Source organism: Antechinus flavipes, chromosome 4, assembly GCF_016432865.1.
Source record: "Antechinus flavipes isolate AdamAnt ecotype Samford, QLD, Australia chromosome 4, AdamAnt_v2, whole genome shotgun sequence".
In the NCBI taxonomy this organism is placed as follows: domain Eukaryota; kingdom Metazoa; phylum Chordata; class Mammalia; order Dasyuromorphia; family Dasyuridae; genus Antechinus; species Antechinus flavipes.
In genome coordinates, this window is record NC_067401.1 from 50,020,895 (window position 1) to 50,042,180 (window position 21,286).

The window sequence follows — 21,286 nt, forward strand, 5'->3', positions numbered from 1 at the left end:
CATTATGCACATATAATGAGCCTTTTGTTCCACCTGCAGTTGCTCTGTGCTTTTTTGGCATTCTAGTCTTAGGGGTAGCTGTTAATCCTTCACTTGCTTTATGGTAGGCTCACATTAGGAGAAAAAAATTGCTTTTGGACTTATTACTACCTCTGGCTCAAGTCTTTATCAAAATGCAACTACATAGAATTCTAGAATGCTAGAGCTATAAGGATTCAGTGTGCAATGCCCTGAGCAGTCACAGTCTAGTATCTAACACAGTCTGTCATCAGAAGATAGATAAATCCCTTCCTAATGGAGAAGCAAACAAAAACTTCTTAGAAAGGGTAGTATTTGAGGGGCAGCTAAATGGTGTAGCAGATAGAGCAGTGGCCGTGAAGTAAGGCGGCCCTGAGTTTAAATCTGATCTCAGGCACTTAACACTTACTAGCTGTGCGACATGTCACTTAACCCCAATTGCTTAATTAAAAAAAGGGATGGGGAATAATATTTGAGAAGGGACTTGCAGTGTGGGCAAGATGTCATTCATGGGAGTAAAGTGGAGAAAGTAGCAGGTGCAGAAGAAGGAAAGGAAAACAATCTTATAAGTAGAATGATATGTTGGGGTCACATTGTGGAAGACTCTGAATGACAGGTAAATATCAAGGAAAAGAAAATAAGATAGCAGGAACAAAGAAAGTTTTTGTTTGTTTTTAATGGACAAAGGAGATCTAAGTATTTTTTTTTTTTTTAAGGTAGAGGGAAGATCCCAAGTGAGAGATGATTAAGGGGAAATAATCAGAGCTAATTGGTGGAAAAGATGGGATGGGACAAAGTGCATGGTTAGAAAATTTAGCAATGCTCAGATCAGAAGTGAAGAAAGAGAAGATGTACATAAATATAGAAATAAGTTTTAAATGAAGAAGGGTAAGTAAAAAGAAGAGCTTAGGGAACCCCTGGGAAATCTTGATATGTACTTTAAAGTGGAAAACAGGGTTATCTGTTGAGAATCTTGGAGGTGCAGGTGAAGTTGGGATCTTGAGAAGAAGGTTCAAAATGAATACTGTGGGAAATGAGAAAGGGAATAGATAGAAACATTGAGGGCCTGGCTGAGATTGTTCATAGTAAGTAGGAGAAATCCATATGGAAGAGATGACTAAAGAATATTCAGTCTAATTTTACAAACAAGGAAACTGAATCATAGCACATATGTGGCTTTAATCATTTTGTTTAGACCACTCACCCACCTCTCCCTGTCTTGTAGGTGCCAGGCTAAAGGACTGTGGTTGTTTAAATAAGAGCAAAATTAGTCACATGCTATATTTCCGTGCTGACATACAGTATGGTATAGATGCTATATCTGAAATCCTGGCTCTGCTGTCTGATTTTTGCCTTGTGGTCTTAGATCTTAGCTCTTCCCTTCTAAAAGGAGAGAACTGGATGAAGTGTTTTACAGGGTGCCTTTCAACTCTATCACTTCCAATTTCTGTTTTTAATGTTTCCAACAAGGGATAAATGAAGAAGCCTAAAAATAGCCTTCCTACTAAAAAGTAATACAAGCATCCTTAAACTTGTAATTGGAAAAAAAAAAAAAACCTGACTCCTGAGAATTAAAAAGCCCCTTATGACAGCTCACTTTGTTCTATACTATCTTGAAAAATCTTGGTGACTTACGTTTATCTTCATATATAGTCTTGGACTTCAGGTAGACCTCAGAAGGATCTAATTTAGGGGATCCTGACCTGATGATGCTGGGTGGAAAAGGCATTGGCTGAGGAACAGACTCATTGATGGCCTCCAAGCTTCCTGAATTCTCCTGTTTATCCATCTTCTAAAATGAAAAAGGAGGTGCTGTTTAGTAAATGGTTGAAAATGATAAAAAAAAAAAAAAGATGATTTAAACACTTCATATAAGATATTAGGCAAATAAAATATACAAGTTGGCTGGGCATGGACATATTTAAGTACATCCCTCAACACTAAGAAACTAAGGTGTTGAGCATTAATATATTTGATAAGATTCAATATAGCAATAAAACCTTTTTGGAAGTATTGAATTAAGATATATTTACCTGAAAGTAGAAAAAATTCTAAAATTTTGTAAATGACAAAAAATGAAGAGTCTTATTGTTTGAATAATAGTTTCTCTTTTTACCACCTTGGAATTGCTAGCTGATTTGAGGAAGAAATACTTGGTTTAATTTCCAATGAAGATGTTTTCAACATGTTCTTTCTAAAAACACTGAATAGCATAAGTCTTAACCACAAACTACATTAAATAGATAATACTATGAAAATACCCTCCAAAATCCAAACACTCTAAAGGGAAAGGCACTAAACTAAGGAAGAGAAGTAGCTTATTTTGATTGTTTTTTGTTTGCAAAAAGTTAATTCCCAAATATTTGATATTAAGAATAAAAAACAATTAGCTACAAAGGAAATGAAATATTAAATATTGTCAGCCTCAAACAAATCCCCATCCCACTCCCAAATCAATCAACCAACCCACCAACTCAAATCCTTAAGAGTATCTTTGTACAAATATGGTAGCCAGGAGTTAGATTCTAATTTAAGAAAAATTTTTAAAAAACGATCACTGTCAACTAGCACACAGTAGTTCTTAGCTTAGTGATCAACAGTGCCTGTTTTGACCAGTACTAGAGAACAAATCTATTTCTCTCTCCTCCCTCCTCCCCGGCTGCCCAGGGTCCTAATCAGCCAGTAGAAAAGGGAAGAATGGCCTCAATAGGTTGCTAGAAGTAGCCATGAGCAGAATTTCTAGAACATCTAAATGAATTACATAAGACTGAGTCTATGAAGGACATGTAGGTGGGCTAGAGAGTGAAGCTATTGTTCTAATAATTTTGCTAAATTAGATCTCTAAAAAGATATATTTTTAACTATGCTGAAAAGTTCACTTGAATAACCTAGAGTTTCTGGCTACTGATAAACATCTTTGATGGGCTGCTGCTGCTGACAGAAATTATAAAGAATTAAGCTAAAACTAAAATAAGATTTCATGTTCACTAATTGTCTTTTTATTCAATACTTGTAATTACTGGTGGTATCAGTATAAGAAACTGATAAGTGATTTTCCAAGATGTTATAGGGAGCCTTCTTTCAGTTCTCATCCTATATGAGTGAATCCTTTGACAAGCTATTTAATCCAGATGTCTGGGGGCCAATAGTTACCTGAACATAAAGCAAAACAATTAAGTTATATATTGGGGGCACGGGAAGGGGAAGAAATCCAACAAAAATCAGCAAAACAAGCCAGTGAATAATACAGAAGGCCAAAAATGTTTTGGATTATTCAACAAATAACTATTGTGCCTATCACATATAATTTATTATGGGTTTAATGACAAAAATGAGGAATATCGTATATAAAGCAAATAATTAAAACTGAGATGATTTGAAGCAGAAGAAAGCACCAACAACTAGGGAGGTTAGAAAAAGCTTCAAGGAGAAGCTAGCATCTGAGCTAAACCTTGAGGGAGGTGAAGGATTCTCAGAAGTGGGAGGTATATACTCCAGGTATTAGGGGCAGCCTGAGACAAAAGTTGGAGATTGGAGATGGAATGTAAAGTGTGGGTATTAGCAAGTGGGCCAATGTGATTTAGCATAGAGTTCAGGAAGGGGAGTGATAAAAAATAAACCTAGGAACATAGGCTGAAGCCAGATTATAAAAGGTCCTAAGTACCCAATATGGGATCTGGATTTTATCCTGGAGACAATATAAAGAATCTGAAGATTTCTGAGCAAGAATGACAGCCTGAATTGTAGTTTAGGAAAAGCGGTAGCTATGTGTAAGATAAATTGGAGAAGGAAGAAAATGGAAAAGGAAACTAATTAAGAGACTACAGCAATCCTTCAGGAGCCCTTCAGGTGCTAAGAGCCTGAAAAAGGAGAGCAGCCAACTCTTTGAGTAGAGAATTGAGGGGACAACTGTGAGAATTTTTGTGGAGGCAAATTGAAAAAAGTTCCTCAAATGAATGAATAAGAAAGGAAAGGTAAGATTCAAGAGTAACTTTTAACTTACAAACCTGGGTAACTCCAAAGATGATGGTGCTTTCTAAAGAAGCTAGAAAGTGGGCTGGGTTTAGAGAGATGTGGGATATGAAGCATTTGAGATATTGATGGAACACAAAACTACATAGGAAATTTGGTACTGGGTGACATCGTATTTTTTTCTTTTCTTTTTTTTTTGGTATGGTTTTAATATACCATCTGCTCTAATATTTATTTAAAACCACTGGGAGCAGATTCCCTCCCCACCCTTCCCCTATTGTTTTTAAAGCCAAGAGAAATTAATAAGATTCTGTCTGGATAGTCCCAATTTTACATGTATAATATATGATGACCATTAACTTTTCCACTCTTGCAAACATTTTACATACTCACCACTTTGGTAGTTTTAGCTGGTGAAGGAGGACCTAGAGAAAACAGTGAGCCAAATTTTAAAACCAGATGAATAATTCTTTGGATTGACATTCTTTAATCATGAATACTGTCTTCAAATGGAACAAAAGTAAATTAAGTAAGCTAACTTTAATTTAGTAGAATAGAAAACTGAAAAACTAAGCATGAAAAAAGAAAGGTTTAATCTACATCAATGAATAGCTGATAATGTGCCAAATTAGAAGTCAGGAGAACTTTTTTTGAATACCATCTCTAACACTCCCTACCTGTATGATCATGGGACAGTTACTTAAAGCCCCAGAGCCTCAGGTTCCCCATCTGTAAAACGGGGATAATAATACCCATACTTCCTACATTATAGAGTTTACAAGTTTACAGCCCTGGAATTAGAAGGGAACTCAAGGGCCATTTCTTTGCCACACAAATGGATTATTTTGCCAAAGAGAATATGGAGGCCAAAGGAGACATTAAGAAAATCGCCAAAGATCATATAGGTGAATTTTGAAGCATAGTCTCTGACTTCTGAGTTAGTGCTGTCTCTACTGTATTGTGCTATGCTGTGCAAATTTGAAAGCTGTATTAAGTAATTCAAAAGATAACCCAAAGAAGAATCTAAGCTGTTAAAAATAAACAAAAGTCCATATTAAAGGAAATATTTCCATGCACATGATAGAGAAACAAGGTGCTAATAGAACAGAAGCATATGAGAATGTATAAGAATGAAATTCTAATTTTTAAATGTTAGTCATCTATAGGCATGGGCTCAAAAAATCCCATTAAAGCTCAAGTAAGTAATTAGAGCTTAAAATGTCGGGGGAGAAGGAGGGGAAGGTATGATATCTGCTGTATTTGGTGCTTGTTCATGACTTTGGTAAAACAAGATATGTGATTTTTTCATATGGGCACTGAAGGCACTAATTACACGTAAGGGAAGGTCACCAGAGCTTCAGAAAAAGTTTTTAAAAGTAAAAGTTACTATCACTGTGAATACAATAGAACAAGCTTCAAGAGATCCTCAACAGCATCTAACAGAAATGTAAAGAGTTTTGTTCTTTGAAATCATGTTACGAACATTACTAAGTCACAAATGACTCAAGACTTTTAAAGGTCTTCTGACTTGTGCTTGTCAGCAGAAGAAATATGATTAAATGGACAGTCTTTTAACTGAAAAAACATCTGTGAATGATGATAAAATCATGGACTTGTGATTTCTTTGGAAGAGAGAACTTTTCAGTTAGGAAACACATTCTACAAACAGCAGGTCAGCACCTTCCAGCCTTAGAGCAACCTAATGGATTGAGAGACCTTCCAAGGTCCCATGGCAAGTCACATGGACAGTATGCATCAGAGGCTGGCTCTCTCCATCAGGCCACACTGACTCAAATAATAGACTGGAAACTCAAAACTGCTGTATGAGTGACTGACCAAAGCCTTATAGAAAATGTACACTAGTGAAGACGAGGTGGTTTGATAGGAGAAGAAAAGTCCTGATCTATAAGAAAATACAATTTACAGACATAAATACATAAAAACCATACATTTTATCACGTTGCATCTTTACTCACCTCCTCTCAAGATGAGCAATGGTACATCTGTGCCTACTGGAAATTGTTTTAGCACTTCAACAACTTGGAGGTGTGTTAAGTTTTGTACATTTTGATGGTAAATCTCCTTAATGATATCTCCTTTTTGAAGGCCATGACACCACTGGCTGTCCAATATCATTTTCACCTTCTGCCCAGTTGGACTATCAGCTATTGCAAACCCAAAACCTTTAGGACCCTTAATCAGAGGGATAGTCACTAGTTCTGGCTGAGAGCTGCCTGATGATGCCATGGATGCCCTTTGTTCATTTGGGTCCAAAGAAGGGCCATTCAGACGATCACTACCCAGAATGTGACCCGGTTTCCCATTCTGGTCCATAACCACTGTCCCTGATTTAAAATCTTGACTGCTTATGCAAGTCTCTCCCTTGGTTACAGGCTGTCCATTGATTATGGGTGTAGCTGTAACAATATCAACAATAGGATCTTCATTATCATCAGGAAGAGGATAGCCTCGACACAAAGTCAGGTTGACATACTGGTTGACAGGGACCAATTGAAACATCTGGACAACATCTGCATGGGTGTGACCAAGGACACAGTTGCCATTTATGTCTACGATTACATCACCTAGTAAAACAAATGTATTAGAGCATATTAAAATATAAGTAATCTCCAATTTTAATATTATTTTAGTTTAGGTACTATTATCTCTAATCAATACTTGATTAAGGTTAAATTCTGAGTTCTCAAGAGAAAAAAATTTCAGCAGATGCCTTTTGCCATTTATTAATTTCAAAATAAATAGATTTCTAAGAAATGGGGTCTCTTTAGTTTTGTAATCCTTTGAAAAGCAGAGGCCATTTTAAAGTCATGACAAGGACACCTGAGATCCAAGTTATTAATGGAAAAAGGAAGTATAGGATGTGAGAATAATTAATTTATAAACTCTATATGAATACTGTAATATGAATCATACCCAAATATCTATAAAAGAATTATATATATATGTATAGTAAGTTCTCTATGCATACATATAACATACATTTATATATGTGAATATGTGAATATGATAAAGAAGTGAAAATGTTATCTACACAAAGGACTGTGTATTTTTAAAATTTTATTCACATCACATCTGAAAAATTTATCAAGAAATTAAATAACCAGTGTGGCTATAACTAGGTATATCATTTTCAGAATGATTTATTATCTACAGACTATATTTTCCTTTAATATGTTTTACCTTTAGGGTATAGTTAGGAATTTAATTGAAAATCAATAATTAAACCTTTAATAGATCTTAACTTACTACATATAATTTGAGTTTCAAATAAAAGAAAAAAACAACACATAAATATTAGCAAGAGCCAACACAGTATTTTTTTTAACAGGATCTAAATAAAATCTGACAAATACAGGATTGTTCCCACGTCCTATTTGACATAGATAGAAGTAGTTTAATTGCTAGATTCACTGGTCCTAGCATGTATCAGTAGTGATCTTTTATGCAGACCTAACCTCTTTTATTTATTTTATTTATTTATTTATTTATTTATTTATTTATTTATTTATTTAATGTAATCTCATTCATTTGCTTTTTTTTTCCTCTTAAATTTGAGGGTGATAATTTAAAAGGTTATTTTCCTAATCAAGGTGCTCAAATTTGTTAAAGTTACATTTATGCTTTTTAAGGACAACACGAATAGCCTTAAAACAAATGTCACTTCACGGAAATATGGATATAATAACCTAATGAGAGACAGAGAAACTGGACTACTTAGAAACAACAGTTGAGACTTACTGTTTTCCCTGGTAAAAGAGTCCTGCATTTTCATGAGAGCACTTTAATGCTATTTCAGATAGGCTTGGGCAGTTCAGACAAATTTGAATCAATATTGTGACACTTTAGGAAAACAGAAGCTAATGGGTTTGTTTCACAATCAAAAAATGGAAAGGGGCAGACAAAACAGACCTAAAAAAATAATTTTGATTGGTCTCAATAATTATTTATGATTCTAAAGCGTGAAAATGCTTAAGAAGACCATATGTTTTTATGCTTATTTATACTTAAATTTTTCATTGAATTACAGCTAAAATATACATAGAATAATTCCAAGAGAAGCATGTTAAGGACCAGTGAATATGAACAATCAAATGAACAACAAGCTACAGGAATAATCCTGAATTTGTCAGACTCTATTTAGATGGTTTTTCCTCCTGTTTCCAAAAAAAAAAAAAAGTGGTGTTTGCTTTTGCCAATGTTTATAGGCTGGTTTTTTTTTCTTGCCACTCCATTTGCCATATTCCATTGTTTGGAAGGGCACAAAATGATTTGTAAATAATATTCTAATGCAACATTAATGCAGAGCAATAGGAGTCTATTAATTATACAATCTATCTCTATAATTGCATTCGAACTAAATGTGAAACAAGTATTCACAAAAAAGTTAGAACAATACAACTTCAACAATTCAATAAAACTTTCAAAGAAAAAAACACTTTAAAATTTTTTCATTGTGAATAAGCAATCTGAAAAACCCAAATACATTAAAAAAAACTTTTATAATGTCAATGCCAAATTTTAAAATGTCAATGCCAAAGCAACAAAGCCTAAAGCAACTTATTTCAGGCCTTAATAAGTACATTAAGAATGCAGAATTTTTATCTGTTTCTAAAATAAAAGTTTCCATTTTAAAAATCTATAATAAACTAACCAATCTGGGGAGACATTAAAGTATGAAAAGTGGTACCCTTACACCTCAGGAATAACCATAAAGTAATCTAGGGCATATCAGCAATATCACAGAATCATAGGTAATCACGGAGATTCTTTGGTCAAATTGTCTTAGCAGAAGAAGGATGGCAGCAAAGAGTGGGCAACCCCTAGTCACAACAATCTTGAATCATATTGTTCCTCCAAGACACACTCAGTGAGCAAACAGCCTAGTTGGAACTATAGACAGTTCTCTAAGACTTCTAAGTTATAAACTAGTTACACTTCCCAGTGTTGATTAAATTACTAGTCTAGACAAAACATGGTTTACCATATAGTTAAATTCATCCTTTCATGAAGAATGAAGACTGGTGAATTTTTGACAATACATGAAAAATTGTATGAACAAATCTCTTTCTGACTGAACTATACAGGGATCTTTGTAACCACATTTTGCTAGAAGAATTAGGCAACATGATGGCACAGTGGATAGAGTGCCAAGCCTGGAGTCAGGAAGATCTGAGTTCAAATCAAATTTTAGGCACTTACTAGCTGTGTGATCCTGGGCAAGTCACTTAACCCTGCCTGCCTCTGTTTTCTCATCTGTAAAATGAGATAGAGAAGAAAATGCCAAACTACTTCAGTATCTTTGCTAAGAAAAGCTCAAATGAGGTCACAAAAAAATTGGATATGAGTGAAATGACTCAGAAACAAAGAAATTACAAATATCATTCAGTTTTCAAATTACCTTTTTTCTCTAAGTGGTTCCAGATACTATTTTTTGGTTTAAAAAAAAAAAAGCCAGTCTCATGTCTAGTTATAATTTATTGATCAATTCTTCTGTTAAGGCAGTATACAGAAATTTGTTACCTGGTGCAATTTTCCCATCTTGAGCAGCTGGGCCATCTTTCAATACATTCTTCACTTGAAGAAACTCATCAGGTCGATCTCCACCAATAATGGTAAATCCAAACCCCATAGTACTCTTTTTCAAAGATGCTCGTATGAGTACACCTTTAAGCTGGGAAGGGTCTCGAGTGAAGTGTGACTTCTCTACATCTATACCAAAAAGAAGGATGGGTTTGCAAACCTAAGATATGACAACGGACACAGCAAGCCAATAAAGAAGCCATTCAGGCTGCCCATAAAAAAATAAATAAAATGTATTGCAATTGAAGGAAATAGGAAAAAAGGGGGGAAATTTTAATATTTAACAACATAAAGAATTAATGTTTATAAGCAAAATGTTTTTAGAAAATTATTAAAAAATAAATATGATTAATGTACAATTTCTCATTTGATGAATTCCTATGGTATAAGAATAATCCAATGAATCTATAATTTCATTGATAGGGATCTTCCTTTCAATGATGTAGACAGTGCTTTCTCATCATAACTACTATTCACATCTTCCCATAAATTTGTCAAGTTGGTGGTTGTGGGAGAAATGAGGAAGGGGGAAGGAAGAGGTATTGCTAAGATTCTCTTAAAAGTAAATAGATATCATCACAAATAAAGCTCGAAGCCCCCACTAGCTCACAACATGACACCTATTTTTTTCTGGTCTACATATTTTACAGAAGACATGCTTTATAATACTTATCCTAAGTAACATCTCATTTGTAGTGTACCATGGCCTGACCACTGTACCTGGTGATTTTCAATTTGAATTTTTCAAAGACTTTACCTGTCTATGATTTACAACTACATAACATCATTGGAAGAAAAATAGTGTTTGAAAAAAAAAATCATTCACTCAACCAGGATTTATAAATACTGAATGAGTCAGGCATTTACAAGCAGCGCTGAGAGTACAAAGACAAAAGCAGGACAATATTTATCTTTAAGGGGTTTCTATTCTTTGAGGAGAAACAACATATAAGAAATTAGAAATTTTATACCAAGTAAATAGAAAGTAATATTGGAGATAAGGCATTAATACCTAGAGAGCTGTCTTCTCATAAGAAATGATCCTTAAGATCAGCTCTGAAAAAAGCCAGGGATTCTAAGAGATGGAGATGGGGAGTGAGGAGATTACAGCCATGAAGGATTATATGCAAAAGCAAGAAAGCAGGGATGAGATGATGTGCTTTTGATACAAGGAGAGGGCTTGGATGTCTCAAGTAGTACTCAAGTACTAGAGGGGAGGGCCAACATGGTGGAATGGCAAGTACAAGAGCAACTCTTCTGCACCTCCACCCACCAAATCCTCCAATCAGAACAAGAAAATATGCAAGACCAAATTCTGATTGAGAATGTAGGGGGATGCTTGCCATCTGGGAGAGGGGGTGAAGGAAGGGAGGGGAAAAGTTGGAACAGAAGTGAGTGCAAGGAATAATGTTGTAAAAAAATTATCCAGGCACGGCCTCTATCAATAAAAAGTTATAATAATAATAATAAAAAAATCTGAAGCAGGATTCAAACTAGAGCTACTTAATTCTAAAAACCATGTCCTATCTAAGCTACCATCTTATAGCAATCTAATTTAATAAAGATATTTTAGAAAATATGCTGAGGCAGGAAGATATACCATAGATTGAGAAATATCTTCTAAAAAAAAAAAAAGAGAGAGAGAATGTAGGGGGAAAAAATTCAGAATGTGTCATTTTTCCAATCCAGGTCGGCATGGGCAGGCAGCCAGGGAGGTCTGTGGGCACTAAGGATGAAGACTGGACAGGAGAATGCAATGCAGAAGATCTGAGAACAGGGAGAGGCTGTGCACTAGGGTGAGAAGCAATCCTAGATCCAACAGAGAGGGATCTACATCTGTGTAGGTACAGCAACAGGCACCAACAGGTAGGGTTGCTTACAACCCAGTTCTGGGATTGTCATCCAGGATGGCAGGGATGAGGAGTGGTCACTGACCCTTGGCTATGTAAGTTCAGAAGTAAGTAGCGACTATGTGGCTTAGACTTCAGAAGCTGAAGAGGGTTTCAGTTCCAGTTTCTAGTCCTGAATTCTACAGAACAATAAATAGGGCAGGAATTTCAGACAAAAGGGAAGTATATAGTTCTGTTACTTTGAACAGGTAGAGCTTTCCAGCTGGCTGATAACTGGTGAATCCAATAACAGTCTACAAACAGGGTAATTCCAGAGGCCCATAACTCAGATCTAAATCAGGTCAGGAACTTGCAGAATTCAGAACAAGGTGGGCAGCAATCAGACTTTGTCCTAGATCAAACCAGTTTGGGAAGACCGAAAGCTTACTGGTCTGAAACCTGAACTGTTGCTACAATGCTAAAGTACTGAAGGTTTAATATTCAATGTCCCAAAAAAGAAAATGAAACATGACATTCACTTCATAGCAGAGATGTGATGAATTTAAAATAAAAAAGAAATCCAGATTTTCTGACATGGTTAATTTGGGAATTTGTTTTACTACACTCCGAAAATACGTAATGAGGGATTTTTTTTTTTAATGAGGGAGGAGGGACATGAGAGGGACAGAATAAAAAATCTTTGTTATTTAAGAACTTCAAAAGTTTACAAAAAAAAATTTCTGACAAAGGCCTCACGTTTAAGACATATAAGAAACCAACCTAGATATAAAAGTGCCAAGAAGAATGAAGTCCCAGTCAACTAATATGCATTTGTTAAATGTGTACTCTATGCCAGGTACTGTTAAACACTGGGCACAAAGTTAAAACATTTTATATACTGAATATTCCCCAAATAAATAAATGGACGAAGAGAACTATCAATAATGATATCAAAGATTGATCCATATTACTAATAACAAAAGTATAAATTAAAATAACTCTTGAGGTTTTACTGTAAATGTAGGAAATTGACAGAAATGACAAAAGTTGGAAATAGACAAAGCTGGAAAACATTACAGGAAGACAACACTTATACATTGATATAGAACTATGAAATGATAGAACAATTTTGTACAACTAAAGCTACATGAAAGAACTATGGGGAAAAGTCACTAAATTTCTTATCTTTGGCCCATAGGATCACCTTTTGGGTCCCCAGGAGATCAAAAACATAAACAATGTGTGTGTGTGTGTGTGTGTGTGTGTGTGTGTGTGTGTGTGTGTGATATTCATTGTAAAATGTCTCTGTTGGCAAAGAACTAGACACCAAGTAAACATTCACTAAAAGAGGAATAGTTGAAGTATACGAATAACAAATATAAGAAATTCAGAGAAACATTTGTAAATACCTACATAAACTAATCCAAAGTAAAGTAAGCAAAGTTAAAGACATACACAAAAAAACTACAATAATGTAAATGAAAAGTATGCTAGACTCTAGAACTCTTGTAGTGATGGCAAGGAGCTTGCTATGTGACTATAGCATTAATATATAAACAAAATTTCTTAGTGTCATTTTGTCATTTTTCATACTTTTCACTTCATGACCCTGTTTACTTAGGCAGAGTCCATACATCAATTGTAGAACCAGCATTGAGCTATTCACATTATAAATATTAGATAAATAAGAAATAAAGCCCCAACATTCCCCCCCCCCCCCCAATAAAAAAGGAATACTATTTTTATACATATTATCAACAGCATCAGAAAACCTTGGTATTTTCAAAATTTTCTGTTTCTTCATAACTCAGTATCTCTTATCAGTGGATCAGGAAACTGATGCACTGAATATGTGAATTTCTAATTTGCAGCAAACTAAGCAAAAGAAGATGCAATATTCACCAGAAAAGGTCACTTAGACGATAATTTAATATAATCTACAAGTTGTTGGGGTTTTGGGTTTTGTTTTGGTTTTTTTTGAGGGAAAAGAACATAGGTTGTACCTTGCTTTGAGGAACCAACATCAGTCTGTCCTAATTGCTTTTTTCTTTTGGCTTCCACCACTGGATTTTCAAACTGGGTTTTCTGGTTAATATGACTGTAATATTTAAAGAAATATGCATTTTAATTCCAGATAAAATACTAATATGCTTTTGTTAAAAATAAAGTTAAATTAATTAGGGTTGTTATATTAGCCTTTTAAACAATAACTACAGCACAAACGAAGAAAACTGAAGCTTCAGGGTATGAAACAGATTCTGATCTTATAATAAATGTGTATATGCACATATACGTACATACATACATAAGCACACAGATACGGAATTTTCTATTTCAAAGCTATTAACACCTGTCAACATAAAACTATTGCAAATGAACAATGAAAATGATATTCTAGTACTTTAAAACTTTTTTAAGTTACCCAAGTGGTAACTGTATTTTTAAGTTACCCAAGTGGTAACTGTATTTTAACATGAGTACAAATTAGCAGTGAGCAACAGTTATTATCAAATAATGAGGTAAAGCATAAAATAGCTTCAGAATCTGAAGCTGACAAACCTGTATATAAAGGTAGAAACAACTTCTATTTTGCTCTGCAGTATACCTAAGGAAATGCTGGATGGGAAGTCATACCCCATCTGCCACTTCAAATACCAAATCTGACACTTAATACCTGTAGGGCTTAGATGACTTCAATTCCTTATGATACTACACTCCTAAGAACCCCAAAATCCCTAAGTGAAAAAGAAAGGAGTCGCAGATGGAAGGGGATGTTAGCCTTTCCTGCTGCAAATACTTCTTAGTTCCCAAGCACATAAGACTACCAAGTTTCATCTCTATGAGAATGTCAGATATTCTTTTGGATCTGATTTCACTTCAACTCAGAAATATACTATGTATATTTTATCCACTGAGTTAAATGAAATGCCCTTCCTTTTCTCCCCTTCTTCAAATTAAAAATGCCAGAGCTAAATTAAGTATTGTTATTTCATTTATAAGAGTTAGGGATTTAATGGAGAGATCTTTTGAAGATATATATATGTGTATGTGTGTATTTTTTTTATTAGAAGCAGACATTCATCAAAGGAAAAAAAAACCTGTTTGGAAAGAGCCTGAAGACCCTTTGGAGTGAGAATGATTCACTTCACCAGAAGCTTCAGAACACAAAAAGTAGTAATTTGTATTTACACCTTTGATGAGATGTGGGAAAACAGAGTAGGAACATGCAAATGAGTAATCACTTTCCTGAAAATACTTAAAAGACAAAAGAGTTAAAAATTCTAGTTAAGAGAATAATACAATTGATTGTATTATCCTTACATTAAAATAATTCTATCTGGAATAAACTCTTTCTTTCTTTTTCCTTTTTCTTTTCTTTTCTTTTTTTTTAGCTGAGGCAAGTGGGGTTAAGTGACTTGCCCAGGGTCACACAGCCAGGAAGTGTTAAATGTCTAAGAGTATATTTGAACTCAGGTCCTCCTGATTTAATGGCTGGTGTGCTATCCACTGCGCCACCTAGTTGCCCCTAAACTTTCTTTTAGAAATGAATGATTCATGAAAGTTTTAAATAATAGTAGGATAACAAATAAAGTACTATTTGATCAGTTATAAATCAAATTAAACATAAATAAAAATATGATTTTAAATGTTTACTATTTTCAAAAAAATTTTTTATATGTAATACATAATTTCCAATTGTCATTTTCATTACATCTTTTTTAATGTATAAAATATGATATCTCAAAAGGCAAGTTTAAAATTTATCCAAGAACACAATGATAATTTCATATAGAATTAGAACTAATGAAATATCATTAAGATACAAGTATTTTAATCTTTAGAATTTTATCATTTGCTCAAATTCACTTATAAAAACATAGACACACCAAATTATGTGATACATTTCTACTACAGAAAAAATTTTATGTCAAAGTTACATTTCTAAAAATGGCAGCATTTTTATGAAGAATCTATTAAGTCTTTTCAGCAATCTTTTGAAAAATGAATTACTCATTTTCAGGGTCTTATGCTCTATTCATCAGTAAAAAAAAGTGACAATGCAATTGGATTCCTACTCCAATAACCTTGCCAATAACAATCATGGTGCCATCTGGTTTGACAACTAATAGCTCCATGGAGTAGCCATTTAAATAACATCTTTTTCATCTCTATCCATAAGCTAACTATAGATTACCATGTTTGTGGATGAAAACCTAACTAATCTGGGAATCAAGCCAACAAGCTCCACAGCTCAGTTGGCTCCATACTAAAATGTACACCCTGAGTACAAGCTGCACTTTTGTAATTTAATAAATTATCCTCTTTAAGACAAGCTTGTCCTAGAAATCATGTACAAATCACATAATTATTGCTATGTTTGCTTTCAGTCATTTCAAAAACTGTCAAAATAAGGAGAGCAAGGAGGTTGGTCGCCACAGGAATATCCCTAAACTCACTTCCAAATGATTTTTTTTTCCTTAATGGAAATCATATTATCATTCAGTCTAGGATTTTACATAGGCAATGGCTGTGATCTCTTTTATTCGAGAATGCACAGAAACTTATAGGAGAATCATTACTTTAAAAACATTCAGATTTTAATGCACTTTTAAAAAATAAAGAATCACAAGACTGCCAAAGGAATCTTCAACACCCCAAAATAAATAAATAAATAAATAAACAAACAAATAAATAAATAAAATAAAAGAACCTCTGAATTCTAAATGGACTAAAATTGTTTTAAACAAACAAAATGTCAAACAAAAAATATTGCTACATTATTTAACATTACTGTACCTCAAAAGTATAAAAATTAGTGCTCCTCTTTTAGAGGATAATGACTTTCAAACAGTTAAATTGTATAATTAATTCTTTAACTTGTTGTATAATGAAGAGAGTACTACATAAGGAGACAGGAGATGAATTATAGTTCCAGCTCTTCACTGGTGAGTAGGTCTCCTTTTGAAGCCCCCTGGCCATCCATTCTTATTCCAAAATCTGATTCAACTCCTAACTTCCCCTCATCCATCCATCCCCCAGATTCTTTGTTGATCTTGCCCTAGGCCAGCTTCCCAGTGCCATTTTATGTGTTTTCTTCCATGATTAAGATGTAAGCTCTATGAGCCCAGAGACTATCTTTGTATCTCTACCACCTGACAAAATAGTAAATACTTAAGTCTTTCTTTCTTTCCCTATTTCTTCTTTCCTTTCCTCCCTCTTTCCTTCTCTTCCTCCTGTCCTCCCTCACTCCCTCCTTCCTTCCATCTTTCTCTATTTCTGTTTTAATCTGATTCTGAGTTTTAGCAAATTACCTAACGTTTTAAGGTTTAGGCTTAAGAGTTTATGAATTATTTAATTAAACTCAACTATATAATGCTCTAAGACAATCCCAAAACATAATATTTGCCTCTAGAGAAAGTCATGATTTTTTTAGTGCTTTATTTTTAATAGTATTTTTTTCCAATTACATGTTAAGATAGTTTTCAACATTCAATTTTATACAATTTTGAGCTCCAAATTTTTCCTCCCTTTCTCCCCCCCTTCCCAAGATGGCAAGCTATTATACATGTACTCTCATATTAAACATATTTTCACATTAATCATGTTGTGAAAGAAGAATCAAAAGAAGGGAAAAACCATGAAAGAAAAAAAATTAACAGAAAAAAGTGAAAATAGTATGTTTTGATCTGCATTCAAACTCTAGTTATTTCTCTAGATATGCATAGCATTTTCCATCATGGGTCTTTTAGAATTGTCTTTTATAATTACATTGTTGAGAAGAGGTAAGTCTTTAAGAGTTGATCATTCCGCAATGTTGTTATTGTGCACAACGTTCTCCTGGTTCTGCTCATTTCACTTAGCATCAATTCATGTCAAAGAACTGAAAGTGATTGAATAGAGACTAAAAAAAGTTATTTTCACTTTCAGTTTTTTTATTTGAATTTTTTATAAAATGACTCATACAGAAATGTTTTATATAATTATACATATATAAAGTAGAGCTGATTGTTTATCATTTCAAGAAGGGTGGAAGGGAGTAGAAGAGAGTTTAGAACTCAAAATTTTAAATAAAATAAAAACATTAAAACTTTTTTTAAACAGAGAAATTTATTATCTTTTTGATGGATTGACAGGCAACAAAACTTGTTTATATATACTATATAAACTTCAAAATATCTTTTAGAAATCAGCCAATATACTACACTATGACTAGAGTATTACATAATAAACTATACTTACAAATACCCTGACAAAACAGATCCACAAATACTTAAGAACAATATTTCTAATTTACTATGCCAACTACTCATAATAGATAAGCTCTTGTGGGACAAAAAGTTTTCAAAACTAGTAGAAGAAATATGATTTATGGGGAACAGGATCAAGTACTTATCATCCCTGTTGTCCTGTCTGGTATTGGAGCTGCAGTAACAACTTTCAGCTGTAATAGGACTTTCAATAAGGCCAGAAGATGAATTTACATTCTAATATTATTATTCAGTTATAAAAACCAACTATTTTATCCACCTGTGCAATAGCATTCAAAATGTTAAAAATAAAAGAACCACAGGACAGTCACTTATCTATTTCTACCTGAATATCATTAAACAATAATAGAATAGTTTTAGGTGATGATAATGATGACATTTCATAATAGAGAACTTGAAAGTTTACAAAATATTTTTCCTATAACTTTACTCACCTGTGAGGATGCAAGTTGCCCAAAGTTACACAAAGATAGGACTGGGACTGGGACTTGAAACCTGTCTGATGCTGACACTTTTCAATAAAACATTCACAGTCAAAGACTGTACCATCATGCTATAATGCTTAAGAAAATGGGACTACTATTTAAAAATCACATGGTTTTAGAATAATGGAATTTCAGAAATGGAAGGAACCTCAGTGAGTATTTAGTCCAGTGCTACCACAATATACTGATAAGTGGTCATCCACTCTCTGCCTAAAGATCTTCAATAAGGAAGAAGCTCACTTTCCACTTTTGAATACCTCTTAAATTTTTTTTCTCCCCTGAGGCAAGTGGGGTTAAGTGACTTGCCCAGGATTAGACAGCTAAGAAGTGTTACGTGTCTAAGACCACACTTGAACTCCGATCTTCTGGACTTCAGGGCTGGTGCTCTATTCACTGTGCCACCTAGCTGCCTTTCTATCTCTAACTTTTTTGTAATTTTCATCCAGTGTTCCTAAAGACATTGTATTTATTCTCTGTATTGAAAAAAACAACTCTGATAAAATGTAAAAATCCTTTAAATATCTTTAGATACCTACTTCAGTTTACTAATTTTATATCTTCTTACCTACTATTGTGTCATTTACAATCTATATTAACAGTGATAACTCTTTTTGCTAATTATCTGGAATGTTTCCCATCAACCCATTAAAATTATTTCAAATATCACTTTAACAAATCTTGTATGAGAATATACATGTATGCGTGTATGCATGTATGTATGTGTGTACATATGTTATATATTCTTAGTAATTTTCTTGCTTTATGACATTATTTAGAAAATTTGAATGCTATGCTGTGCAAGTAGAAATTATATAATCCAATGCTTTCTAAGTTATGTGCCCAATCGAATAATATCCAGACAAATATATAATGGCTGTAGCAACTTACTCAACATAGTATGTCCCATACTGGGGGTCTTCTATTTTCTCCCAGCCATAAGGAAGTTCTGTAAACAGAAGTAAAAGATAAATAAAATATTGGATTTGATATACATATAAAAGATTTCAACAATGCCATATAAAAAAATATCCTCTGAAATTAGTGAATAGCAATTTGGCAAATGTTAAAGTAATCTATGTGTTTGTAATTTCACTAAGTAGATTTTGGAAGGAAAAAGGGGGTAGAGAGATATTTCCCACAGGGGGAAAAATTGTTAGTGGACATTAAAAGAAAATCCATTACTATCAAAAAAAGTGCAAATTTTTTCTTTATAATGGTATAAGAAATTATAAATCTGTCCCCTAGTTCACATTTAGAAATTTTTAGTTCTGGTGACCAGTATTATTTCTCATCTTGTACATGATAATCTAAAATAAAGAAAAACAAAATAGCTATCTTGAAGTGATTCATTGGTAAACTCTAAATTATAAGCTAACTTATTTCTAAACTCTTCTTTTACATACTCTAATCATGCAATAGTTCTTTTGATAGGAACTAAAGTTTTATAAGAAAATGACCTTTTAGCTCTGCTGAAATTTACTTCCATGCTTATCAACTAATATACGCATCAAGAGCAGAATATTTGCCAAGTCTGACATGAAGTGCTAGTTGGCTGGAAAGTCTACAGTTTCCATAAAATCTAGTTTTTGTCTATAAGGAGCTAAAAGTATACATAAAAACAGATAGCAAGATGTCATAAGCAAAAAGAGACTTTCACAGCAAAGTGTCTCTATACTAAAGGTTATATGGAAAGGTAGGGACCAATTCATTAGGAGAAATTTGTTAACATTGGAAGGGTAGGAAAGGACAATACTGAACTTGAATTTCAAAAGAGGGATAGGAATTTAGCAAGCAAAGAGGAGGAGCAAATTGAAGAGAAGTAGCAGTAATTGTGCGTTCAAGTTATATGGAATATTTGAAAATGATGGAGTGGAGAGGAAGACCAGGGTTTCAATGCTATAAAATGGAGAAAGGTTATTGACTAATATAGAAGATAAATTATGAAGGATAGAGAGAGGGAGACATAATTAGATCACATAAACTTAAAAAGAAGAAAGGTTACCAAGGATTAAAAGTAGAGGAAACAAAAAATAGGGCAATCACTCTGCTTGGCCTTGTGTATTTTGGGTTTTGGATGGTAATAGGAACTTAGGCACAGACAGAACAAAGGATTGGCCTCCAATTTGCAAAAGCATCATATGTTGAGCGAGGTTTCAGTTAAAGGGAGAAGGATGTTCATTTTAATCAGAAGCAAAGGGAATGTGCTATCTTAGCCTCCATAAACTATTATTTGGATTTACTAAACTATCAGAATTGATTATCACATAATCTTCTTGTTACTGTATACAATGTTCTCTTGGTTCTACTCACTTTACTTAGCATCAGTTTATATAAGTCTCTCAGAAATCATCCTGCTGATCATTTCTGATAGAATGATATTCCATAGCATTCATACCACTATAATTTATTCAGCCATTCTCCAACTGATGGGCATCCACTCAATTTCCAGTTCTTTGCCGTTACAAAAAGGTCTACTGCAAACATTTTTGCATGTGTGGGTCCTTTTCCCTTTCTTATGATCTCTTTGGGATATAGGCCCAGTAGAGACACTGCTGGGTCAAAAGATATGCACAGTTTGATAGCTCTTTGGGCATAGTTCCAAATTGCTTTCTAGAATAGCTGGATCCATTCACAGTTCCATCAACAATGTATCAGTGTTCCTGTTTTCCCACATCCCTTTCAACATTCATCATTATCTTTTCCTATCATCTTAGCCAATCTGAGAGGTGGGTAGTGACACCTCCGAGTTGTCTTAATTTGTATTCTCTGATCAATAGTGATTTAGAGCATTTTTTCACATGACTAGAAATTTCCCCCCTTATTTTTTAAGAATACAAAGGATAATTAGCTGGGGAGGAAAAAGGGAAGGATAAAAAGAGTCCCCACCCCTCCTCTATGGTCATTTTCTGATTGTCTTTCACTCTTAGAACACATTCCCTCTCCTGCTCTGCCTTTTGAGCTCTCTCTGTCTTCCTTTTAAGTCCCAAGTAAAATAACATCTTCTACAGGAAGTGTTTTCCAATCCATCTTAATTCCAATGCTTTCTTCCTAATTATCACATATATGCAAACTTGTTTTTACATGTAGATACAAAATTATTTGTTTGCATATT

General features: G+C 33.8%; 1 protein-coding gene across 4 annotated transcripts in view; it reads right to left on the reverse strand.

Moving 5' to 3' along the window:
• The window catches only part of MAGI3 (membrane associated guanylate kinase, WW and PDZ domain containing 3), a 213,368-nt gene that overhangs the window by 43,994 nt on the left and 148,088 nt on the right, over positions 1 to 21,286 (reverse strand). For all 4 annotated transcript variants that reach the window (XM_051992999.1, XM_051992997.1, XM_051993001.1 and 1 more), the window contains exons 7-12: positions 19,063 to 19,120; positions 13,424 to 13,518; positions 9,532 to 9,720; positions 5,967 to 6,575; positions 4,384 to 4,415; positions 1,654 to 1,810 (exon numbers count right to left, since the gene is read on the reverse strand). In XM_051992999.1, the coding sequence (XP_051848959.1) occupies positions 1,654 to 1,810; positions 4,384 to 4,415; positions 5,967 to 6,575; positions 9,532 to 9,720; positions 13,424 to 13,518; positions 19,063 to 19,120 (1,140 nt within the window). The remainder of the gene's footprint in view (positions 1 to 1,653; positions 1,811 to 4,383; positions 4,416 to 5,966; positions 6,576 to 9,531; positions 9,721 to 13,423; positions 13,519 to 19,062; positions 19,121 to 21,286) is intronic.